This window comes from Nothoprocta perdicaria, unplaced genomic scaffold (genome assembly GCF_003342845.1).
Source record: "Nothoprocta perdicaria isolate Ctin4 unplaced genomic scaffold, notPer1 scaffold_169, whole genome shotgun sequence".
Lineage (NCBI taxonomy): Eukaryota > Metazoa > Chordata > Aves > Tinamiformes > Tinamidae > Nothoprocta > Nothoprocta perdicaria.
The window spans coordinates 668,684-695,833 of NW_020454860.1; the positions used below are offsets into that span (position 1 = coordinate 668,684).

General features: G+C 39.4%; 1 protein-coding gene across 2 annotated transcripts in view; it reads left to right on the forward strand.

The window, feature by feature from the left end:
• FILIP1L (filamin A interacting protein 1 like) overlaps window positions 1-26,213 on the forward strand; it is a 65,037-nt gene extending 38,824 nt beyond the window's left edge. Inside the window, exons 1-2 of one of the 2 annotated variants that reach the window (XM_026035869.1) lie at window positions 6,570-6,612; window positions 23,137-26,213. In XM_026035869.1, the coding sequence (XP_025891654.1) occupies window positions 23,252-25,909 (2,658 nt within the window). In that variant the 5' untranslated portion in view covers window positions 6,570-6,612; window positions 23,137-23,251 and the 3' untranslated portion in view covers window positions 25,910-26,213. Of the gene's footprint in view, window positions 1-6,569; window positions 6,613-23,136 lie in introns of those variants that run through there. The other variant, XM_026035871.1, reaches the window with a different exon arrangement.
• The last annotated feature ends 937 nt before the right edge of the window (window positions 26,214-27,150 follow it).

The following is a 27,150-nucleotide window of genomic DNA, read 5'->3' on the forward strand; positions in this document are numbered from 1 at the left end:
AATAAAGAAAAGTTTAAAAATCTGTTTTTAAGCATGAATCTTAAGAAAAGGTATCAGTTGAGACAGGAAAAACTGCATAGACTTCATAAACTCCATGGCAGCATGTAGAGAGCAAAAGAAGGGCCTGTGTATCTAAGATCTCTCATTTTCACACTGAGCTATCCTAGACAACCCAACAAAAAGACACTTCCATAAAGCATTCATAATCCTTGTTTTACAAATTTTCTGCCTTTCAGACAACTATTCTTTGTAGCTACATGGCCCCATAAAACTTGCAAGTCAGAAGAATGCACTCAAACATCGAATCCCTTCAACCTACCTGCTGTGCTTTGCATGCCTAGGCAGTGGTAGAAAGTACCACCCAGTAACAAATGAAAGCACCAGAGATGCAAAAAGAAATGAAGGGAAGAGACCAACAAGTAAAGGAACTGAAAGGACTTTCAGTAACTTGATCTTCAGTGCTCATCTGCACTGAAAGCAGCAGCCTCCACTGACACTATATCCAGCTTGTGTCTATGAAAATGTTGAGTCAGCTTCACTCAGACCTGAGTGTTTATTATTTAAGCAAGTATTCAAGTGCTCAGAAAGAGGTTTGACCGTTTTGAGCAAAATGAATGGAATTCACAGCTTAGGCTAACTTAGTGCAGTCCCACAAATACACAAGATCTGACATGGTGATTCATGTGGAGTCAGAYCCGAACTTGAACGCTCCACCTTCCTAAATTTCCTAAACATAGAGGAACTCACTTTGACAGAGGTACACAGAACCACTGATTTTTTTCTGAAGTCTAAAGAGTCAAGGCAGAGATTTAAAATAAGACTTATTTCCAAGCCTTCTCACAGATGTGGAACTTAGCTCCTTTCATACCAGCAAAAACAATCTTCACGTGATAAAAATTTGTGTGTGTTACTGCATTAACTGAAATAGCTGTTGTGCTATTAAGAAGAACCCAACTAGACAGGTGACTCAAAATACTGTTGTGAAGAGTATCACATACGCTAATGAGCAGTATCTCAGTTTATTCTGGAGAAGAAATTACTTAGCTATATATAGTTTTTATAGGCTAGGAGAAAGCATACAAATGAAATCCATTCATCTTTGCTCATGGCAAACTACAGTATGCGCTAAATGTCTTTATCATAAAAATTTACCTCTGTCCTACATGCAACGGGAACCCATCTCACAAGCACATATGGAATGCTTGCCAGCTCCTCTGAGGAGGAAAGTCATTAGCAGTTAAATGAAGAGATGCAGTCATCTACTTCTCAAAACAGTGTCCAACCAAAMGGCATCTAATTATCCCTAATAACAGGCTAGGAATTTTGATTGCATATGCCAAAAAAAAAAAAAGGGGGGGGGGAATAATGCAATTTGCAAACAATAGGGTGGATGGGAAAAATATTTCTTCCTGCTGCCAAAGAAAATAAAAACACAGTAATGAAGATATGAATCTGTTTCTGTCCATGGTTCATAGTAAAAGACACATGAATCTAAAGAATGTTATCTTTAGACCTTTCGCCTGCTTCTCCCCCTGCCCTTCCATGTACACTTGCCTGTGCATTTCAGACTGTCACTTACATGCACTATTTTCCATACTTCTGTCGGTAATATTCAAAAATTAAGGTATGCATTAGAATATAAAGCTCTGAAATCCCTTTTACTAATTAAGCTTAAGAGAGTGTGAATCACAAGGCTAAGATTAATAAATACAAATTGGTTATATAATTTTAAAAGAATACTATCAATTCAGGAAATAATTTAAGGAGTACTCACTCTTCTCACTCACTTCTTCCACTGAATTAATGGCAGAACTCCCACAGCCTTCAGAGAAAAGGTTGAACACACATTGGAGAAAAAACTTGAACATGAGTTATTAAAATAACATTAAACATTAGATTTCATTTATGCATTCCATTAATATTCAACTTATCAATCTGGCATGTTTTACTTTTCCAGTATCACTTGCAAAGTTTAAGCAGAACCTTTCTCTAAAAAACCAAACCATTTAAAACACAACAAAACACTAATAAAAGCTTTGACAGTATTTTTACTTCTGTAGATGTCTACTTTTAGAATATAAAAGTAACCTAAAGATACAGACCCCACAGATAATGTTAAAAGCCCCAGATTCAGCGCTATCTACATGAAGTAAATGTGACAAGAGCCTAATTCAGCCAAACATTTCAATATATCATTAAACTCAGGCTTATGCCGAAGTCCTTTCCTTTTTCAACAAAAATACRCAGGACTATGTTTTAAGTGCTTTGTTGAACTGAGGCCCAAGTTCTAATTTCCTTTATTTATCTTAGATAGAAAATGGCTAAAGGAAAGGGTCAAATGCTGCAATAGTTAGGTTACGGGTTTAAGGACATTGAAACTGCAGCTAAGAATTGCCATGGGAAGAACAGAGAAGTAGTTTAATGATGGACGTAATGGGAGGAATTCAGGCACTTCAAGATAAAGTCTAAACAAAAGCTGTTCAGCTTATTTCTCCCATCTTCTCCCTATCTGCTACAAGTTTTCTAATTTTGATTTTCTCAAGTAAAACCCAGAGAGATACAGGCACAAGTAATGAAATGAAAYGATAAGCGAAGAGAGAGGCTGTCCCAAAGCCATCCCAAGCGGGATGCAGGAATTGGCCCTGCATCGTCARGGGATGCACCTACTGATCTAGTAAAGTATTTGTCTCCAGCTTCTGCTAATCCACAGCTTATTATGCTGCTGTGATACTTGAAAATACAGCCCTTCCAAACAATTGTGGCTTGCAACTAAGGAAACAGAATTGCTTTTTTAGGGAGCAAAAGAGTGTGCAGCTGAATAACCTGAATTACCTGAATAGCAATTTTGCCTGTAGGTATCTAATTCTCGTATGGTCAAATATAGACATTGTTCTTAACATACCCCTGCATCTTTGGTAATCATTAAAGCTTTACTTAGGAGGAACGCTACACACATGTCAAGACCACAAGTTCTTTATGGAATTAGGATTTTTTTTTTTTTAATTCCCTTCATCAAAGTCTTACAGCAGACAACAACAAAAGCACATCTGCCAGCCCTGTGCTCCTTGTGGCAGAGGACAGCCACAGAGTGACAACAGCAGTGCCTGGGACTGACGCTGCTGGGCTTGACAGCACCTCCCAGGCAATTCCTCAAATCAAGGAACCTAACACCAGCACCATATAGACAGTCTTTAAGAACCAAAGAGTGGCATAAACAGGAGTGGGAAGGGAAGCCTGGGTACGCTTTCTCAGCACCTGGCCTGTAGTATTTTAGGCAATTTGATCTCCATCAATGCCTGAGGGAAACCTTTTTACTATACAAACATAGAGATGAGAAAGCATCCTGAACGACTGAGCAGCAATGCTGAAGGAATAACACAACCATACTGAGATAGATCATACCTAAGTTAGTATCACAGGTTATAGGATTATTCTATTGCACTCAGATTGTGTCAGTATTGTAAAGATCTTCTATCTATGTGCATRTAAAATTAACTACAAAGAACAGGAAACAGGACCATCTCATCAGCTTCAGGTCTTTTCACTGAAACCAAAAAAACATCAGCTTCAACTTGAGCAGATCAGTCTATAGACAGAAACCTTGGAAAGGGGCACAGCTTGGGTTCAGGCAGCTCTAATATATCAATCTTTCAGTCAGGCTAAGACATTAGGTACATACATTTACTACAACAGGCACATGAAACCATATACACACACTGGAAACTGAGAGCTATGCTTTTGTTAGGGATCATTGGATGCAAAGATATGCGCAAAGGGCACAATTAGTGAAGGCTGAATCCAATAAGATACCAGTTCTCCGAATGAACTTGACTGGGACAGGTATTCCACCTACAGATAAGGGAGGACACTGTGATGGAAAGCAGAGGAAGCTGCTCAGCAGCTCTTTTCATTGCCCCAGATGCAAATAAACTTCGYGTCACTGCAATCCAAGAGCTGGAAACCTCAATCATACAGTTCTTTAACAGCACTTAAGKAGCTGTGCGCTCCAGCCTTTAAGTTGTGGCAATACAAGAGAGGAAAATCAGGTTGTTATACACCCAGATGACGCCCTTTGATTAGGCTGGGTTGCAGATCCCAGATGCGCAATTTGCATTGCAGAGGAGAATYGTGAAGAAACTGGAAGTTCACACTTTGGCCATCCCCGGATATAAACAGATTTATGAACGGGAGGATTTGCCCTCCCTATTCCCCACTCAGACTGTCAAGAAGCTTATCCCCATTGCTGTCTGAGCCGTGTTCCTAGGAACTCCAAACTACAATGGGGCTGGTAAAGAGGGTCTTTTGTTTATCAGCTTCTGGAAAGTCCTCCTCTGCAAAGCTGCACATGGTATACACTAACAGCTCCATGCGGGAGGACAAAAATGCAAGCAATTTTTACACAAAGATTGACGAGATAGACACTKTGCATGTGAAAAGAAAGAGAAAAGAAACAAAGAAAAAGCAATGTGWGAGGGAAGGAAAGAAAAATAAGGAAGTAAAACACAGAAATGATCATTTCCATTCCAAAATGCACATATATACACACATATATAAAAGAATGCATACATATTTAACTTTTACCACCTTTACCATGTCTATATTATACAAGGTGGTSTCCTTCTTACCTTATCCCCCTGCTCCCCACAACTCTAAGTGAATACAGCCTAGGACACACCTGCATCTGCATGTGTCCTGCTCTTTTAAACAGCTCTGGAGTCCCAGAGCATGGGGCAAGATTTTAGCTGAAGATGAAGTCAGCCTCATGTTCCTCATACCAAGGTCACCTCGATGAATTGCTGTTATGTGACACAACAGACCCACACTAGCACAATACTTCTAAAAAAGGCAACTTTACAACATATTATTTCTCAAAGACATTAGGCAAGCATCTGCACAGCCCAATTTTAGCTAAAGGACAGGCTTTTTTTTTTTTTTTTTTGAATGGTGGAGGAGGAAGGGATTTAATTACTAGCTCTCCCAATAATCTGAAATAAATAGCATTACAGTCTATGCATTGATAAATTTGTCTCAATCTCAGAAACATTTTTGAAGGGTCATTATAAAGGGATACTCACTTTTGGATAGATATGGAAGAGTCAGGATCAAATACACAAACCCAGGCTTCCTCAAAAATTTATGAGGAGGATGAGGAGGCCAGCATGACATATGCATGTAAGACACTTCTGAGTAAGCCCTGGCTCAGCCGCAGAGCAAAGGGCTTAGCAAAAATTTCCAGCTAATATATAAATATCTTTGTATGACTACATGCAGGGTAGCTAAAAAAAAAAAAATCATTTTAATGAAATGCAGACATTTTAATCACCATTTGTCTCTACAGAGAGACAGATAACACCTCCAAATAAGTACAGTATATCTATTAGCATTATGTCCAGCACAATACAGCCACATCCACAAAGCAGATAGCAGCACAGCTTAAACGGTTCCAAAGTTTATCTGAAGGCTAAAATTCAATTGCTGCAAGTAAATGGGCTGTGGGTGCATCTGCTTTAACAGAGCTGAACAAAACAGCGCAGAAAGACTTTCAGTGTCTAAGTTGCTCCTCAGCACAGAAGGAATTTATTTCTTTAACTCCTGTTAACCCTTTGTGGAGCTGCAGCAACTAAAGCTGTGCTTAATTCAGATATTCCTTCCCTGTGCTCTCCAGGTTTATTCGGGGTTTACAGTGAAGCAGAGGGAATACAAGAGATACAACTTAAGCTCCTCAGTTTAACCTAAAGCCTCCCTTTTGGCCTCGTGCCTCTTTCCTAACTAGTAAAACAAATGATTCACTTTAGAACCTTCTTGCTAAAAATAGCAGGTCAGTCCGCTTAATTGTGTTAGCTGAAACACAAACATGTGAAAAGGAAAGGGTTTTGTAGGAAAAACATTGGAGAGAGAAGAGGGGGGAAAAAAAAAAGAAGTTACATTTCATCTGGCCTTCCCATCATCACTCGGAGAATTGTTTTGTAGTTACATCATCAGGAAATAAAATACTCTCCTCCGCGGACCCCAACTCCTCACAGAGGAGAGGGGGAAGAGAGAGGCACCAGGCTTGATGTTCACATCTCCACTACACAAGTTCAGTTAAATTCACTTTTTTTTTTTTTTTTTTTTTGAATCCAAATCATGCACATCTTAAAAAAAAAAAAAAAAAATTATGAAAGAAAAGCTCCTTTGGGGCAAATTAAAGAAGACGACCTTGAATTTAATTCTTCCCATCTTCCCTCAAGGTCTAGGCTGGGAAACGAGGGCGGAAAACACTCGGGCTCGCGAGCCCGCGGCTCTAACGACCTCACTCCCGGCGGCAGACAGGGGCTGCCCTACCCCAGACCCTCCCTCTGGCCGCGGGAGCCGAGCGAGGCGTTTCGCGCCGCCCCAATCAACGCCAACCAAACCCCCCCCCCCCCCCCCCGCCCAGGTCTCGCACCCTCCGGCTCCCGCCAAAGGGCCGCTCGGGGCCGGCGCCGCGCTCCTTATATGGCCAGGGCAGTGACGTCACGCGCCCTAGGCTTGGGGCGCGCCGCGCGCTCCCGCGCAGTGCGGGCTCCCGGCGCGGGCGCGCGCGGATGCGGCCGGAGAGCCCCGGCGCGGCCAGCGGCCCCGCGGCACCAGGTAAGGCGGCACCCGCTGCTCCCTCTTCCCCTTGGAGCTGGGCATAGCCTTACAGACAGCAGTTACACTGAAGGACTAAAAATTATTATATAKAAAGTGGGGGAAATAAATACAAATGGAGCAAGCAGCCCCCAGCAGCTGCCACGGCACCCGGAGGATGCCCCGTTGCTCCGAAGCGGGACGGCTGCTGCGTGGGAATTAGGACTGGTATTTGCAGCGATCCTGCCGGGGGCTGACGGATGAGCTCGCTTCCCGGGAAAGGAGAAGGGAGCCGGGGCCACGCGCGCTTTCCAAGCGGGGCGGGTGAGATCCTGGGTTTAACACCGCGGAGAGAGCCCAGCGGTGCTGTAAGGAGTTAGGCAGGGCTGCTGCCTCGCTCCGTGCCGCGTTTATCCGCACAGGCTGCATGGTAGCAGGCATAGACGTCTTTGAGCTCGTCGGGTACTTTGGAACAACTTTTCCTGCTGCTTACGGAGGGGCATACAAATTGCCCCAAAGGTTGCTTTGCAATTAGGTTACAAGTGTTTGTTTCGAGCACAGCGTAACTAGCTTAGTCGCTAACAAACTTTGCAACTCCTACACGCTGCTTCCCTCTTCTGTGTCTTGCGTGCAAGTGTCAAACGTGGGGCTGGGGGGGAAGAACTGTCAGATTTTGGCAAAAGCCCCGAAACCCCGCACAGCAAACAAGTGGTGAGGCTTTAAAAAAGCTGAGAAAATTCCCTAGCCTCTCCAAGGCTGACTCCTTAGGAAGCAGAACTGCTGCACTGAGAGCTGAAGGGAGCTTTGGGCAGGCACCGMGCGCAGCAGGTTTAGACTTGACATCCTCATCCTCCAGGGCCGGCTCACTTGATTAAGGAGCAAACCCTATCAAGTTCTTATTTCTTTCTGTAACTGCTGTTAAGCTGGTGCCACTTGCAAGTGCTGACTACTGAGTACTGCTCTCTGGAGACTTATCCATACTTTTAAATGCTTTGAAAGTTAGACTTCTCAAGACTGTCAAACTCAGGCTAACAGTAAAAAGAAAGATATGTTTTTGTTGTTTAACTTTCTATAACATTAAATGAAAATGGTACAAACTGGTAGCACAGCTAGCAAAGATTTCTGTTTTCTTTTTCCACTGTTTATCATCTTGTAAAATGACATTCAGGTATATATTTAAGAAAATATATATATTTAAGTAAATCTGAAAGCTGATACTGGTATATATATTCAAGGAAAAATGAAAAGGGTACAATCACATGCATTACTGTCCTATCAAACAGGAATGGATTTAGAGATTAAGAACCAAAACACTATGTGTGAACATTTTCACTATTTTTCTCTACTTTAAACAACTAAAAAGTATAGTTATTTTCAAAACATGATTCTAGAAACCTAACTATATACAGATACTCTACTTCTAAGATAAATCAAATATCAATGTATTATTAACCCTGGCATTTAAACAAAGGTCCACATAGRTGTAACTTTTTCTTGTAATGAGCAAAGCTTACATTTTTATTGCTGCTTTCAGTTTGCCTGGCTATAGACTTAAAAAGAGGTACTACATTGATTGATATACAGGGTAAAAAGCATCCTGGCAGACAGAACAAATGGAAGTTTATGTTAGAAAACAAATAGCCTGTATCAGTATCCCAAGCCCCTATAACATCTTCTCCTTGCTATTCTGCCRTGTCTGTAGACACACAACCTACAGCAAAATAATCATTTATGAGGAAAGACATATGAAAAAGGGTTTAGGACATATCTTACATCTAGTGCATTTAATACCTAATAAATACACCGTCAAGTTGTAAAGGGGAAGTGTTAGCTAGGTTACAAAAAGATGAAGTTACAAAGCAAAGTTAAGTAACAGACCTTCAAAATTGTCTCCGAAGAGCAAGGATAAACTAAGTCAAAAGACTAAAATTTGACAAAGAAAAGAACATTATGGAAATACTACATATGCCATAGAAAACCTATTATTTATTTGATAGAGGCAGTAACTGAAAACAGAAAGAAGCCCACTCTTAAGAGACTATTTCAACTCTTCCAAACAGAGGAGGGCTCCATAACCATTAATTATTGCTTCTGCAATATCCAAAATACCATTTGTATTGTGAATACTGCTAGCCTAACATGAATCATGACATCTATCAAAAGCTTACAGAGCTTACATTTCCCACAGTCTACCTTTTACAGAACTAAAGGGAAAAGATGCTTCTCATAATACTTACACAGCACCACTTTTGCTGTCATTTATACTGGTAAAAGTCCAAAGTACACTGAAGTATAATCATAAATATGCCTTGCTGCTTTTTATTCAGTAGTACCTAGTTACAGCATAATACTCTAACTTCCTTCTTCACAGATTTCTTAGTCAATAATATTGAGAATATCTGATGTAAAGCATGTAAAAATTAAATGACTTTGAATCTCTTTGTAGTCAAACACACAAAGGAAAACAATTATTATATATTAAATAAAGCCATACAGCTTTTAAAAATTTATTTTTATGGTAACTTTTGACAATATGCAACATGAAGAGAAAGCATTTCAAGAAACAAGTATGTCCTGCAGGGATGACAGTCAGTTTCCTATCAAAATGCACTGACCCTTTCCTCCAGCCCCATCAGTTCCCTTCCAGCCACAAATCCATCCTCACTGACCTGTAAGACCTATGAATATAATTTGCATCTATTCTCTTTGATTACTAAAGCAAGCCACTGTATCATCTTTGCTGTTTAAAAGCACTTTCATATTTTTCATCACAGCATAAATGATCACATTTGCCACTGCCATGGGATTACAAACAAGCAAACAAACAAAAAGTATCCATATTCGATAGTTTACTCCCAGCAACAGTTTGAATTCTATGATAGTTCCTAAAAAGCTGGCACTTTAGGGTTATTTTTTGTTTTGGTTTGGTTTTTTTTAAATCAAGTGCCATGTGAGAGTGTTGGGCATGGGGGAGTGAACAACTGAGGCTTTCAGAGCCTCCCACCAGCAACTTCTTCCCAGCCCTGGGTGTGGTGTCACTTGAAAACACCTCATGAAAGAGACTATTAAAATATCTAAGTTAGAATCCTACAGAGATTATAAAGCAGAAGGAAAGATCTTTTTAAATTTTTTTTTTTTTTTTTTAACTTCTGACTCAGTAGTTCAGTACTTCAGCCTGTCTAGTTGATGGGAACTTAGAAGTTGGCATTTTTACTAAAAATTAATTACTTTTAATTGCTTGGGTTTGTCTTTTGTATTTGAGTGGATTCTCCCATGGCATCCTTGAGGTTCCTCTTGATCCTTTTTGATGTGGATGAAAGGTTATGTTAGTGCAACTGTTCACTAAACTGTTTGACTCAGCTTGAAGTATGCTCGAAGCATTGGTGAGAAAATTCCCAATATGGTCCCCACTCTTGCACTTTAAATGAAGCAATGGACACTTCGAGTCTTGGCCTCTCTCAGTACGTTGTGCTGATTTTGAGGTCTGCAGTCTTTCGTGGTCAGAGAGACAAGGATCTCTTGGACTGTCCTCCCATGGCACCACACTGCTTGTGCCAAGCCAATAACAGCACTGACAGACCAACGGGGCGTATCAGGTATATACAACTTATATTTCTTAAATGTTCATAAATTCAATACTTGATTTTTCCTAGCAGTTTGCAACCTCCACTTTAAGAGCAGCACAAAAACACCACCTCCTGAAACTCTGCCTTCTCACTAGAGCAACGAAACAGAGGAGACACTGAGGAGGAGGAAAAGCAAATGCACCTAAAGTAAATTAAAGCTAGCTTATCCAATCCAAGCTAAGTGCATCCCCAGCAACATTATGTAACCCTCATTTAATGATAATAAAATGAAGTTTAGGGATGAAAGTTCAAACCAACCTTGCTAGACAACCTTTCAGTGCAACTCAAAGTCCTGCAACCCCACTGATTCAGGTCCATAAATGTGCACACACTTTTTTTTCTTTCTTTCTTTCTTCTTCTTCTTCTTTTTTTTTTTTAAACTGTTGCAGAAGTCGCCCTTTCTGCTGCAGCTCATTGTGCTCGCCATGATGATGCCACATGCCCATCTTCACCCTCAAGCAGGGGACCTGCTGCTAACTGCTGGCAAGAGGCTGCAAAGCCAGGTCAGGAGATCTCATGCCACACTGCGTGTGCCATAGAGGCTGAGCACTGGACCCCGCAGGAACTCTCACTGTTGCTGTTCAAGCCTCAGCAAACCTCCTTTTTTGAGATTCTTGACATTACAAAGGGTTTACAAAGGCCTGGTAGATGAGACTGAAAATCTCAACGCAAGAAGTGAAACACATTTTACAAGAATAAATTAGCAATTTTTTTCATCCTTGAAATATTTCATAAACCAACTACTTCTAAGTAGAAGAAAAACAAAGAGAAAACTTTCCTGATATTGCAAAATATTTTGTCCAGGTTCATTCATTTTCACTGTGATGCACAACATTTGTTTTTTCCTGTTTATGTCCGAGTCAAGTCCACACAGCACAGCCCAACCAACACTGAGACTCCTAGGTGATGCCTTGATAAACCTCTACTATTATCATTTCTTTTCAAATAGATAAAAAAAGGCTTGCACRTATTTCAGAAACATAAAACAATAAATAGAACTTGCCCCCTACAGACTCCCAAAGTCCAGCAGACAATTGAATAGCATTTAATTTGACTCGAACACAAAGTTAGGCTTGAGATCTTTAAAAACTCTAATATTCAAAGCAATTTCTTTCAAATTCAYTGCAAAAGTTTTTCTTAAGCTACTACTATTTGAAAAGATAAGCCTTAGCTAATGCTTGCAAATCATCTATTTCGCCTAGTACACAAAGAGAAAAAAGTTTTTAAAAACTCTTATATTTAAGCAGCATGTTGCAGCTCCCAGGAGAACGTACACAGTGATTGGCTATTTAAAAAATGGAAAATAATGCACTCATAAAAATCACATTTTAATACCACAATGGATTTCAAGCTCATGAAGAAAAGCATTTCAAAGTACTTAAAAACTGAGTGCCATGAATGTTTTTCAATTCATCAATCTTCTGGTAAAATTTCCATAAAACTCAGTCATTGGGTCAAACTAGGAGGAAAATTAGGAGATTGTATCACTTGTAGGCTTTGCTAAAGATCACCTGAAACTGAACATGCACAATGTCATCCACCACATTCCTAAATATACTTCTATTTTAATTAGCTACACAGAGATTTTACAGAAGACACCTAATAAATTCCACTTTTTTTTTTTTGTTTTGTTTTTTTGTTTTGTTTTTAGTTTTTGGCCTGAAAACACTTACCCAGCTGACTTGCTCAGCTTCAGCAGAGCCACTTTGTGTTCAGATCTCTTTGTAGGAAAGAAAAGAGGGAACTGAGCGAGCCTAATTTCTTCCTAAAAATCACAGGGCAGCCTATCCCTGACCAACTATCTAAAATCCAGCACAGATCATATTAGCTTGGATGCAGCTATATGGAAGCAGGGTCTGCAATCTGCTAATAATGACTTTATACAAGAAGATGGAAAAAAAATACAATTTGCTAACGCTCATAGACAAAACATTTTCTTAACTTACAAAATAATACCACATATTCTTTTATGTAAAGAGAAAAATCTTTTCTCTAGGAACCCACACATTCCCCAAAAAAATACTCAGTTGGCTTCAGTGAAAGGGCCACCAAGAACCTTGGCAGGCTTCAAACTTCTCCTAAAATATGTGTTTCTAAAAACACGTCTAACACGTCATACGGGTATGTGCATTTGCACATTTAAGTGGAGCAGGGGGATAAAAAAACTCCAAAGCCAAGTAATCAAGTACAGCTTCTCTCTAAGTCCATCCAACACAGATAGAGTAGACTGCCTAGGTTTGCTGAGGGGTGATAGGGAGAGAGTGATGCTCATGCTTGGAGGTCTGAATTCCCTTGGGAAAACTGGCAAGAAGCACCAGCTTGCACATTTTGCCAACCTTTATAAAGGAGGAGGGATAAAAATGCAATGCAACACACAAGTGAGCAGCCACCACAGAAAGTGTCTGGCTTGCTACTGTCTGGTTACCATCCTCTGCCTAAAGCTCTAGACTATTACTACCATCCCTGCAAATACTGCAGTTCTCCAGTCAATGAATCTTCTGATATCCCTAGGCTAATGCAGCTTCCTAACTAGTCACTGGTATCTAGAGATAATGGCACCTTTTCATTCTCAGCATTTGAAGTCGCTTTTTAAACTGACGATGAAAGCTCAAATGTATTACATCAGAAACATGCTGCACCTGAAAGYGTGTGACAGAACCTTGGGTTTCTGGTGGCATCTGAAAATAGGAAAATGCAACCTGAACATCACAGCTCATCAGCCAAGAGAGGAGATCAAACATGGCACAGAGCCAGACGCCCTTCAGCCACATAGTGATACTGAGCTATAARTCAGTTTGGAGCAAAATGATGAGTTTGAGAACATTGAACTGAATGAGCAGTTGTTTGAAGAACAGCAAACGGTTTCAATCTGAAACCTTTATATGGAGGGGCAAGGAAAATACACATGCATGTGACCATCTCCTTTCCCCAAAAAAGGTCTTTTTTATGATAGTCTTTGAAAGGCAAGGAAAGAAAACTGGAACTCAACTAATGATGGAAAAGTAAGCCTCTCTTGGGTTTTCAGGCAGAATGTCCAGTTCAATGTTAAAATGGTTAAAGAAACTGCAGATTACAAAATAGCTGGAAATAGTTAAATTCACTTATTCATTCTAACAATTCAGGACTTTTTTGCCTAAGAAATAAAGAAAACCCAATTTTCCAAAGCAAGCAACAGCTACTCCATCTACAAGTAGCCAGAAAAAAAAAAAAACTACAACCAAACCTCTCGTTGATATTCTGACATAAAAGATCCAATTTTATGTTTAAGCAGAACACTTGACCTTTAATGTAGTGACCCATCAACGCCACAAAATAAAGCACTTTATTTGAATATATGATAGTCAACAGATCTGACAGTAAAAAAATGTGATCTTTAGTTAAACAACTCATCACAGGTGTTTAAGTAAAGAGGCATTTCTRTTTGGTATGACAAAGTGTTATTCAAGTGTATAAATTAAAACTACTCAGTAAACCTTGCCTAGAATAGTAACCACTAAGACACTTCAGATTATTATCAGTAATTCTTGACTGTAGCCTCCCATTCTCTAGTCTAAAACTAATGCATTAATCTTCCTTAAGATGATCGGTTTGGAGCAACCATGACAATTTATACCGTGAGCAAGAGCAGCACGCAAAGCTCTATGTGCTTTAACAAACATGCTTTGGCTTTAGATGATTCACCAAGCGTTACCAGGCCAGTGTGGCCTGAGGTCTTACCGAGACGAGAGAAAACACAATTGCCAAACAGCCCATGCTTCGTGTCCCAACACATTCGCGTGGAGGAGACACACAGCAAGTTAGGCAGCAGGATTAGGACAGATATCAAGGAAGTGAATTATTTCCCAGGTAGCAAAATCCCCAAAGCAATAACGCTAGTGGACCCACCTAGTGGGAACACCTAGTGCACCCAGAAGCACTTTGCAATCTGTGGGAAATAGTTCTAGTGCTATTTCTGAAGTTCACGTACTGGAAAGCAGGGAACTAAACACCATCTTCTCCAYTAGCTTCAGTGTTGTCTTGAGCAGAGCTGTAATGCATTGCTACAGTCTCCCTTTCACCTGAACTCTGCAAAAAATAATACTGGCAAAATCCATTTTTGGGAAGATTTTAGAGGGCCTCACTTTGCCTGATGTAGAAGAAAAAGGACGTGTAGTTATCTGCAAAGTAAAATCCCTGATCTAAATGTTCTTATCATTTTTAATCTTGGCTACTAGAAAGAGTTGCAAGTAAATAAGCTTAAATAACCTTCAATTATAGTAAAGGCTTTTGTTTATGCAGAAAGCCTCGGCTACATTGCTTCATGCAACTTTGCATCAAAAGGTTATCTTAAGTTAAATTTGGAGTAACAATTACTGTTTATTTTTCTCTGCTACAGAAAGAATGGGGTGTSACCCCAGCCCAGTCTTCAAATATCCACATTTACTACAAATACACACGCAGCTGCATTGGGAAGCACACTAGTCCTTCCCAAAAAGACCTACTTTTATATCAGAATGTATGTAAATAATAAATAGAGATTTTTTTATGGACACAAATAGGATCAAGAAGTCAGGTAAACTCCTGCCCAAGAGCAGCAATGTAGATCATTGCAGGTTAAAGTTTAATTGTTTTCTAATCACCCTCCAACCCACAAAATGGAGGTAAACCTGCAGTCTTCCCCTACAGCCGCAATTCAATATTGAAGCACAATAATTCTTTAATTCTTGACGCTTGCATCAATGCACATGGAGAACACACCAGAATTTGCAGTCAACTTCCACCTGCCTAAAAGAGTGTCCACTGAGCAGTTCATCCAGCCCTGGTGGCAGCTGGAAGGCTGCTTTGAGGTCAACAGAGGACACACGCACCGCAGTATGGAAAGGGCTGGATTTTGCCACTGCCGATGACTGATAATACACAAATGGGGCCATTTTTAGCTAAAGCGATAGGCTCGGTGCCTGTTCTGCCCATGGACAAAAATGTGGCCCCCGACATTTATTTCTATATAAAATGTGTGTTAAAATTGTTTTAGAGAACATCCAGTTCCTGTAAATGTTGTGGGAAAATGACATTTATGACTAACCAGTCTCCTCAGAGTAACATGACGTGTTATTCTTGGCAAAGGRCCATTTTCAGTCATACCAGCAATAATAACTAATGAAACAAAAAAAAAAAAAAATTAAGCATAAATTTGATATTTGCAGTTTTATGCCCAGCTTCAGGTGAACAGGATTCTAGAGAATCACTTATTTCTCCCRCTTCCAGCAGAAAGGGCATCCCTACATGGAGGCCCACCTTGTTTCTGTGCAGTATGCTGTTACACAAAGAAAGAAAACAAACTATAAGCAGAAATTATCCTCTGGAATTGCTTAGTGTCTGTAAATTTCAGATTGCTCTCAAACTAAAAGAACTAATGTTAAATTGAAAAGCATAAGAAAATGAATTATTAAGGGTTACAAACTTATCAGACAGAGCTGAAAGAGCTGTTTGAGGTCAGCAGGTTTTCCTAGGGAGATTCCGTTCGGAGATTCAGGATTTCTACAAGCTCACATCAGTCACTCGAATCACGCTGATCCGAGACCGATTCCCATGCTGATTCCCATCTAGGACAAAAAATTCAGCCCTCAAACTGCCATGCCTCTTATCAGGGCTAAGCACAAGCTTGCAGGTTAGCTGGGTAGCTTTTATTTGCTTCATACAAGCTAAACACGTGGCTGAGGGCAACCAGTGCTTCTTGTGGCCGTACCCAAAACTTCAGGACAAGGTGCTTGGACAAGGTGCACTCCGTGGCTGTGCCGAGTATTCCCACGTGGGCAAAGGAGGAAAAGAGAGGACTCCAAAGCACAGCCTGCAGGGAAGCCTTCACTTAKCCCTGCTGAGTCCCAGCAGAGGCCTTCCGCAGCACCTATGCTCCACACAGGGAATGCCAACACTTCCACCTGCCCATGGAAAAAACCTGAAGCCCAAACACTGCCCCTGTTATCTCCAGAGTGTTTCCCCTGAGCGTTTTATAACGCTGTGGGCTTTAGCAGCGACAACATGTAGTCAAGGAAGAGCACTCCTGCAGTAATGCTGACAGCACACATCAAAATCAAACAAAACTCACATTCATAAGGACCCCAGATCGTTACTATAACTTATTTAAAATGCAGTCATTTTTGATGACTCTTTTTAAAATTCAGAAATGTTAAATATCAGTAGATAGTGTGACTTATTTTGAATAACCGCCGCACCATAAAAACCTCTCGCTTGATATTAATTCTCCAAAAAAATGTTAAAGTCAGTCAACACTGCTTCCCCCTTTTAATAAATATCAAGTTGACAACTTTTTACATGTTCAAATGGAAGAGGAGACAAAAGGAAGGCCTGGATTAGAAACGGAGATGCTTTCCCTCAGTCTTGTTGCTTTGACCCCCCCCACACATCTCTTGTGGTTAATCTTTCCATTTCCTTCTGAAAGCTTTCCATCTGCAAAACTATAATTTCCTGGCTGACGTAAATTTGAAGAGTTCCAAATTCTGATGTGCATCTGAAACTGTTTGCTTTAATTTCTGGCTTTACAGACAGCTTGCTTAGAGAGGAAGAATAAAAAAAAAAAAAAAAAAACTAAAAATAAATAAATAAAAGGAAGAGAATGAGATAAATTTACTGTTGTAACATGAAAAGACTCAAATTATTTACCAAAAAACCCTCAGGTCTTATTCAGGTGAGCTCCTTTAGTTATAGATAGACTGAGAATCAGTATAAAAGAGGATTAAGTCGCGCTGCAGGCACAATCATGTGCCATTGCAATGCCAGCAGCAGATAACATCAGAGAAAACCCAAAAGAGCTCTTACATATAGAGAGGAGGAGAAAAATATAATGATATGGAATGTATATATAGATATAAATATATTTCTGTAATATAGAAAGAAGTGCATCTGAAAAAGGTTAACACAGTAGAACAGTTCACAGGGACAAGTTTTCCAGTAGCCGAACTCTGGGAGGTTTTTTTAACCCTAAGTGAAGCTCATTATTGTTGCGGTCTTGCAAGGCCAGAGCTCATTCACAATCGTGTTGCAGGACATGAAGTCAAGAGAGAGTGGAAAATAAATAAACGGGAGAAAAAGGGAGGAAAAGTGGCAATAATGCAACAAGATAGCGACATCTTACCTCTCATCTAAAAAACCCTTCTTCCCATTATAATCTTAGATGTTAGAGATGACTAGCGCTGCAAGTTTAGACATTGCTTGCCGTAAGTAGTTAAGAATTATTACTGCACACATTTGAGCAGTTATTGCCACAAAAAAAAAAAAAAAAAAAGTGTTAATACTTCTATACAGGGTTTTTGTTTTCATAGGTGTTTTCCAATGGACATCTACATATGAAAAGATTTGTAGCTGATAATTCAAGACAAAAAAATTCTTAAAGTGAGTTTTCATGAAAGGGCTAAAGCTGAATTTTAGTGCTGGATTAAAATGACTGGCCAGATACGATGTTGATTCAGTCTCAAACTTAAACCCACCAATATAAATGCATTAAAGTTTTCTATGTGATTTACTGTCAGCAAAGCTTACACTGGATTTCATAACACGTTAGCACCACTGCAGGTATCCTGCCATGATAATTTACACTGAYTGCTACCATGATTTCCCAATTACCGTTATTATTAAGAGATTAATTTGTTCTTAAATGAATATGTTATCCTGTATACAGGATATACTATGTAGCCTCACAACTAAATACATCTGGTTATCCATTTTAAAATTTGCTCAAGTCAACCCAAAACTGGGTTGACCAACCCAACACTACTCATCGCGTATGATTTTTATGAAGACATGCAAAACAAGTCAGCATTATAAGCATTAGATAAAACAATAATCACCCTCTTGGGTAGCCTTTGGAACAATAAACGGAGCTCATAATCCCACTGTTAAAAATCTTAATTCTATAAAATATATCTCCCTATCAGGTAATTTGCCTTAGACACACTCTCTTTTGCAGCCGGGACACCCTTTGCACAGATCTGCATCATACTATAATACTATAATGATTTAAGATAAACATACATAAACAATATGCGGGGGAAAAAAAAAAGTGTTAGCATTATGTTGGGAAGAGTTGACTAAACCAGATAAAGCCAACAGATTACACAACAACTATGGTATGCTGCTGCTGCAATTTGAAAGGCTTTTGGCTTTATGAAAAAAAAAAAGTATCAATAAAAATAATAAAAAGACCTATGGAAGAAGTCATAACATATGTCTTCCTCAAAACTATATATCAGTAAGTACAACTGTAGACAAAAAAAAGAAATGAGTAAGTAAAAAGAAAGAGAAAAAGGCCACCCCAGGACCAGAAAATAAAATTAGCAAAACCAAATTTTACTGCCACCAACTGCGGATGGCAAGGACAGAATGCCTTTCTTCTAAAAATAAATACTTAGCTTTTTTGGCGTCAAAAATTAGACTAGCTTGTAGGATTCCCAGAAATGATGAAACATGTTTCTTCTCCAGGTAAAAGTCAGACCATGGTTTATTGCTAGCTGGGAAGAATGTCTTAGATGAAGAGTCATGACTTTATCTGCATTTAAAAGCTTTCAGCTTAGCATTGTTATTTTGATTGTAGAGTGCGGAAATACATGCACAAAAATTTCAGAAACAAATCTCCCTCATGTTACAACCTGCAGAATCTCTGCTAAGGCACAGCTTTAAGCAGGGGGGTGAAGAAAGAGGGAAATTGATGGAGGGAAATGAGCACACAAACTGGACAAAGATACATAGCTCTAAGACTTACAAAAACACAGTAGTCTCAAACATTCAAAAGATTAATGACTTCTGCAGAAAGACCTTATGCAATTCGGGGTATTGATACGGAGGATATTAAGATCTCCTCAAAACTTTGGTGGGAGGAATGGTGAAAGTCCAGCTTTMTGAACCAAGACCTGTTTAACTCGCATCCTTAAATGAGTCCACCTTTTCTAAAGTTAACATTTCATGATTSATTCAAGAACAAATTCCAAAATCAAGAGAGCATGGATGATATCTTTTGCAGTCTCAGTCTACAATGCCTTGTTTAGCTTCCCCGAAACTCAAGCAAGAAGTTGCTCCCATACAGGCCTATTAAGCCCCAAAATCAAACAGCGTCAATGTGATGCAGGTCCTTAGGACAACGGAAAAATCCCACTTAAAAAGGTATCATGTAATGTCAGAAAGACACTTGCCTGTTTCYTTTGTCTTGTAAGCAGCACAATCATATGTCACTAGATATAACCTAGTGCTGCTGAACCAATAAGCATTTGAAAAAAAAATCTAGAAAACGAGACCAACACACATAATTATACGGCCTTGATGCCAAGAAGTTATAACAAGTATAGCAAGAAAAGAAATTACRGTAAACAGAACTGATGATGTCATATATTATTTCTTCAAGGATAATATTAAGAAAAAAACAGGCAACTGTCATTGTGACTATATACAACAGCAAGTCACAATAAATCAGTAATGTATAATAGAAGTTCTTTAGAAAAGTAGTAGTAAGACAATGCCCTGTCTCTGTTTAACTATCTGACATTCGTGCCCATAAAAACAGCTCCCAGTGCCTGTTTTGGCTGGCCTCGGTTCAATACAGGTTCCCTACTCCCATGAACTCCCATGAACTGCTTGGAATTGTCTGCAACACCTTAGCTATGCAATATACCTACCTTTTGTCTAAAATGATATTACATGATCACAAAATTCAATTGGAAATGAAAATAATAAAAATATCTTATTGGGTAGGACAGTGCCCATCTGTCTGTTTCTGACAGTGATGCTTTTTCTATCCTTTGCTTGTGGTAAATAGCTCTCTCAAACACAACGTGTTTAGTCCTGCAAAGAAATCTGGCAGTTGACACTTCTTTTTCAAGCAAATTTAACTACAGTGCAGATACCCAGACACTAAAGACACAACAATTCAAAAAGCATTTGTACTTTTGTCTGCTGTTTATATGACCCAACATTATAAAACATGAAGAAGTTAGGCTACTGGGTGAGGAGAGACCGACAGGTAATTTATCTCCATCCCCTGATCCCACAGGAAATGATCCCAGACACATGCTGTGGTCTGACTACAGAGATCATGGAAGGATCAAAAGGTCTTTGATTAAAGACCAGTCTTTAACCTGTACAAAGAAGACTGAATATCCAGCATCCTTTTTCCCCCCTCCTCACTGTTGTCCATTTTGCTCCTTGATTACCTCCTGCTGCACTCAATTATCTCAGCTGGCACCACCAAAAGAAAACCTAGCAGCTGCTGTGACCTGTAGAACCATGATATGGGAATTCAGCTGCCAAAGGAAGAAGAAATTATTCTCCAGATACAAAATGACTACCAGTCAACTTCTTACAGAAATCAATCTCATCTCTGCCCAACAGTTTAGTGCAATTGAGAGGATTTTCTGCATAGAAGAACATGAATAAACACACATAGTTAGCAAAAGCAAGTGCAAAATATTTAACTATACATGACATAAAAAATAAAAAGGAGCCCCTACGCTTAGCATGCTGATTTTTTTTTTTTAATTTTTAAATTGAAGCATATAAAAATCCTTTAACTCCTAGCTTCTGAACTGTGTTTCTTCATTTCCCTGAACAGATTTTTGTACATGTTCTTTCAGAAGATAGATTTAAGGAGTTAAGAATATTTGCTTTTATTCTGCTTGAAATTATGGAATTCTAATTTATATTTTGAATCAAAAATCTTAAAATATCCTAAAGTAACTCTGGAATAACCAAAAAAAGAATCTATGCAATGCTGCAGGTCATATACCAATACATTCAGGCACTTTTGTTCAAATAAGCCTTGCAAAAAAGACTCTATAGAACTGAGTTTAGACTATCGTATTATATGCTAAATCTAGGCTGGAAGCTCAAGTACTTTTGCTGAATCAAGACTTTAATGACCATTCCAGATATCTTGGGAAATGAAACCATAGGGGAGGGAAGAAGGGAAAACAAAACAAAATAAAAAGCCCACAATTTTGTGAAAATTAGAATTGTTGGTTATTATTTGCCCTGGAAGTTTTTTTTTAAAGTAACTAAAGGAACAACTGAGGTTGGAGCATTATAGTTTCACTTGTCCAAAGAGAAATCGACTAGTTAATATGATGTTGAGTAAAATACCAATTAATTTAGCTATTAGTTACCTCAAATAAAAGTCCCTTACAAAAAGAAATTACTGTGGAGCAAGCTAAAGTAAAATAAATGCTAATAAGTCTGAGTCTATTTTAACAGCATTATTATAAGCTGCCTAACTTTATGCATACGCAAAAATTGAGTTCATTCCAACTGAAATTGTTAGTTATGCTTCTGTTATGGTTTTATATCTATGGCAACAGTAAACCATCCATTGAACTTCACTACTAAGGCATTCAGAGACAAGGGCGGGGAGGGAAAAGAGATTTTTACACTAAAAAGAACTCAAAGTGAAACTAACATTAAGAAGAGGATGAAAATCTATATAACCAGCAACACAGTAAAAAGCTGGCTTTGAAGATTATGCCTTCTTTTCCCTACTTATTTGTTCTGTCAAAGACCAGCATTTCTTCAAGCTCATTTCACAGACCTCTCCCTCTCCATTTACACTTTTCCACATCTACTTTCCCCATTATATTAATTGAGTGTTGTAAACAATGTGGGGCTGCGAACAGTCTTCCAAACTCAGTTTATTATTGCTTCTCATGCCACCAATTCTTCGCTTAAAAGCACTTCATTACATCCACTACATTGCAACTTCTGCACTGAAATAGTGTGGAGATAATGAAGGTACCATAAGAAATGTCATGATCAGCTTCTATCCAGGGGGTCTGATGGACACTTGTAGTGTGGCAGGAACTTGCCCAAGTAGATGCTGCCAGGGCCACCCATTAAATCCCCAGGAATATGTGCCTGGAGTCCGCCAGCAGCTAATAAACAACTGTGCAAAGGGGGCCCTTCTCTAATCTCTTCCTGAGCCATAAGGAAGGTTGCAGCAAGCGCATGTCACAGGAGGCTGCAGAGATTTACCACTTGACATAGGGTATCACGACTCTGACCAAAGACAAAAGGGGAACTGGCACCTTATATTTCCACAGCAGTTTCTAGAGGATCATCAGCATATTTGAGGAAAAGGGAGAATCACTTTGTGCAGATGCAATCCTGATAAGCATTTTCTTTCACTACCACCCCTGCCCAATGCACACAGCTAGATACATATCACATGTATACACAGCTCAGAAATTATACAGTTATTCATTATATTATCAAATACCGTTCTATTGGTTCAAGCTAGACTTCTTGCTCTCTTCTTTAATGTGGAAAAAAATTTTAATTAACAGAAGGTAGATGTGCTGGACAAATCTAATCTCCTTTCCAGCAAAAGGAGAACCTAATTATCTGAGGTATTTGGAGCTTTCTTACAATTTTACATGAAGAAATGCACCCTTTTACCTCAGGTCTCCAGCTAATTAAATATGTTGCATCTCCATAAAGACCAAGTAATAAAATCAACTGAAAAAAATAATTTTAAGAAAACACCATGAAAAGCTTCAAAAATTATATACAGCAGGGCTATATTCGAGTACATTTTCAAGTCTTGGATATAAAATCAAATCTGAGCCTCTCAAACAAGARGCAATAAAAAAAGGTGAGTGCAGGATATCAGAAAGTTTTGTTGCCCTTTTAACTGTGAGGAGCTGCAAGTTAAACATGCATAATTAAGGAAGGTTTAAGTGTAAAAGTCCATCCTGAACTGCACATTAGAATGAATTTTTAAGTGGAAAGATTRGGTCTGACACTACAAAGACATGCCTGATTACAGTTAAAGAAAAAAAAGAAGTGATTGTTCATGCACATGTAGCCAAGTTGTGCTAACATTTCAGGTRTATTTAAATGTTCACTAAAATGTGGATACACAATACAATATTATTTTTCCCCTCCTCAGATTGAAAAATCTTCTTGAACAAGAAACAGCGTACCAGGCGAAGAAAGAGAAGGAAAACGACAAGAAAATAGTCAAACTGAGAGAAGAACTGACTAAACTGAAATCCTTTGCTTTAATGGTGGTGGATGAACAGCAAAGACTCACTGAGCAGTTGAATCAGCAAAGTCAACAAATCCAAGAATTAACCACTTCTGCAGAACAAGCGCATGAGAAACTCGCTTCTGCTGAAGCAAAGGCTCAAGAAGAGGAGCAAAGAGCCAGCAGGCTGGAGGCTGAACTGCAAGCCCAAAGCAATAAGATTGCCCTAGATCAAGAAGCAATGATGGCCAAACTCACCAATGAAGACAGTCAGAATCGTCAGCTCCGGTTAAAATTAACTGCACTCAGCCGGCAAATTGATGAATTGGAGGAGACTAATAAGTCCCTACGAAAAGCAGAAGAAGAACTGCAAGAACTAAGGGATAAGATAAATAAGGGAGAATGTGGAAATTCCACACTTATGTCYGAAGTAGAAGAATTACGGAAACGACTGCTGGAAATGGAAGGAAAAGATGAGGAGCTCATTAAAATGGAAGATCAGTGCAGAGAGCTTAACAAAAAGTTAGAAAAGGAAGCATCACAGAGCAAGAACCTGAAAGGGGAAGTTGACAAACTCAACAAAAGAATTATGGATCTGGAAAAATTAGAAGATGCTTTTAACAAGAGCAAACAAGAATGTTACTCCCTGAAATGTAACCTTGAAAGGGAAAAAATGCTGACCAAGCAGTTGTCCCATGAGCTGGACAGCTTGAAAGCTAGAGTTGGAGAGCTTGAAGCAATTGAAAGTAAGCTAGAAAAAACTGAGTTTACGCTTAAGGAGGATTTAACAAAGCTGAAAACTCTAACCGTGATGCTTGTGGACGAAAGAAAAACCATGGGTGAAAAAATAAAGCAAACAGAAGAAAAGCTGCAAGCTGCAACATCTCAGCTTCAGGCAGAGCAAAATAAAGTGACATCCGTTACAGAAAAACTAATTGAAGAAAGTAGGAAGGCACTGAAGTCGAAATCTGATGCAGAGGAAAAGGTGTCCAGTGTTACAAAGGAGAGAGATGAACTGAAAAACAAACTCAAAGCAGAAGAGGAGAAAGGAAGCGACCTTGTTTCCAAAGTGAATATTCTAAAAAAAAGGCTTCAGTCACTGGAAGCTGTTGAAAAGGAGTTTCTTAAAAACAAGCTTAAGGAAACGACTAAATCTAGCACCTCCCTGCAGCATGAGAACAACAAAATCAAAGAGCTTTCCCAAGAAGTGGAGAGGCTTAAACAGAAATTGAAAGAAATGAAGGCCGTAGAAGATGATCTCATGAAAACTGAAGATGAATTTGAGTCCCTAGAACGAAGATACGCCAACGAACGGGACAGGGCCAAGCTTCTATCAGAGGAGCTAGAGATTGTGAAAATGGAATTGGCTAGGTATAAATTAACAGAAAAGGCAGAGGCCAATCAGGAGCAGCGGCTTTTTAAGAAGCTTAAAGAAGAAGAAGCCAAATCAAGTCACCTTTCCAGAGAAGTAGAGGCACTGAAAGAGAAAATTCATGAATACATGGCAACAGAAGACCTCATCTGCCACGTCCGCGGTGATCATACAGTTCTACAGAGGAAACTCATGCAGCAGGAAAACAAGAACAGGGAGTTAGCAAGAGAAATAGAAAGTCTCACAAAAGAACTGGAGAGGTACAGACGCTTCAGTAAGACCCTGAGACCCAGTCTCAACGGAAGGAGAATTTCTGACTTGCAGCTCTTTTCTAAAGAGGTCCAGACAGATCCATCAGACAACGAGCCACCCGACTACAAAACTCTCCTACCTTTAGAGCGTGCAGTCATAAACGGGCAGCTGTACGAAGACAGTGACAGCGAGGACAAAGACAACAAAGAGGAACAAGCAGTGTCTTTCAAGAGCAGCTCATCTATTGCAAATGCCGTGAATAAAAAATTATGGATCCCATGGATGAAGTCCAAAGAAAGTCAWCCACAAAACGGAAAGATTCATACAAAGCAGAATGGAAACTGTGCACAGACTGGAGACCTAGTGCTAAGCCATACACCTGGCCAACCTCTTCATATAAAGGTGACTCCAGACCATGGACAGAATACAGCAACACTTGAAATAACAAGTCCGACAGCCGAAAGTCCTCACTCCTACAAAAGTACAGCAGTTATACCCAACTGTGGCACTCCTAAGCAAAGAATAACCATTATTCAAAATGCTTCCTTAACACCCATAAAATCAAAAGCAGCAGAAGGTTACATGAGCCCAGAGCAAGCCATTTCTCCTATTAGCATGGCTACTTTTGCAAGATCTCAAACTCCCGACTCATGCGGTTCTTTAACTCCTGAAAGAACAATGTCCCCTTTGGCTCTGCCAGGCTCAAGCTCTCAGGAACAAATGCTCTCCTCCGAGCCCTTGGAAATGGGAGCCAAGCATGCCGTTTTTAGGGTATCCCCGGACAGGCAGTCATCGTGGCAGCTCCAGAGATCTAACAGCACAGGATCCAGCGTAATAACTACTGAGGATAATAAAATCCACATCCATTTAGGAAGCCCTTACGTGCAAGCTCTTGCTAATTCCAAGCCCATCAGCCCCTGTACTGCAGTGCAAGACAGCAGAACTCCAGCCCTAGCTAACGGAATACCCAATAAGGCCACCAGTAAAATCACCAGCAGCATTACTATCACACCAACAGCCACTCCTCTCCCACGGCAATCACAAATTACAGTAAGTAATGTCTATAACTGACCCCCATCCATGCTGACACCCTTACCAGCAACCCATCCTGTTTCTCCATTCCAGCAAGGACCATATGGAAGAGCCCCTTTGCTTTGGGAGAGATCCATGCATGAACTATACAGCAGTATACAGAACTAACGTTAAGTTTTGCCTGCTTAGTGTTATCAAGTGTGCACTTACTGTATATTTTCCTCATTGAAATACAGTCATGTAAAATATTTAGTCTTGCACTTGTATAAATGCATCTTTATGTATGTCCATTTTAAAAATAACTCACGTTACTTTTGACTGCAACTTGCCTTGGTAAAATATTTTAACATTACAAAAACAGTAAATAATTGATTATTTTTCTCATTGCTTGCAGAACATTTTTATTGTGTGTGYATTTTGGTTTGGTTTTGCATGTCTGACAATTTAAATTAAGTCATAATATTGCCTGCTAATTTCAGATCAGATCTTTCCTGCTGTTTCTCAATTCCTCCCAACCCTCACATTTTGTATTTTTATGACACATGCAAAGTTACACATACTTTATTTAAAACTGAAGGTGCACAAATGATATATGCATTCAGCATAGTCACTCTCCTACACCTTTTTACTCAAAAAAGAAGTTTATAAGCAAACTCTTTGTTCAGTTAAAATTTTTTTATACCTTCTTCAAAAACTTAGCAAGCTCTGTCTTTTTCATGTAGGAAGCAAAACAAGTTTGCCAGAGGAGTAAATAAGGAACAGACCAGTCAGGCAAGCAGCAGTAGCAGACAGGACGGACAAGCAGGCTAAGGTATCTCAGCGATGGGTGCAATATTGGTGCCTAACATAAGGGAAAAACACGTGAACAACTCTTCCAGTTCACAGGTGTCAATCCTAACTCTCCAGTAAATATTCCCGGTAACTGCCTTTTGAATGTGTTATATAAATCAGGCACTTTCAAATGTGCCCCTTCCTCCCCCCTGCCCCCCAAAGAAAAAGCAGTTTTGAAAAAGTGCAAATTGGAATGTTTCTCATTCTAAAGAGTTAAACACYTATGTATCTTCCTCCTCCCTCCCCCACCAAGCTTCATTATTAACATGGAAGTTTGCATGTAAACGGAAAGTCATTTCTCAGTAAAACCATATCTTTACTCTGCTTACTTTATCTACAGCAAAATCTACTTACGTTACCTAGAGAGGAAAAAATAATTTCTGCAGCATAACTCAGTGCCACATTCAGCMAAGGACTTCAGCACATGCTTTAACACAACAAAAGAACTT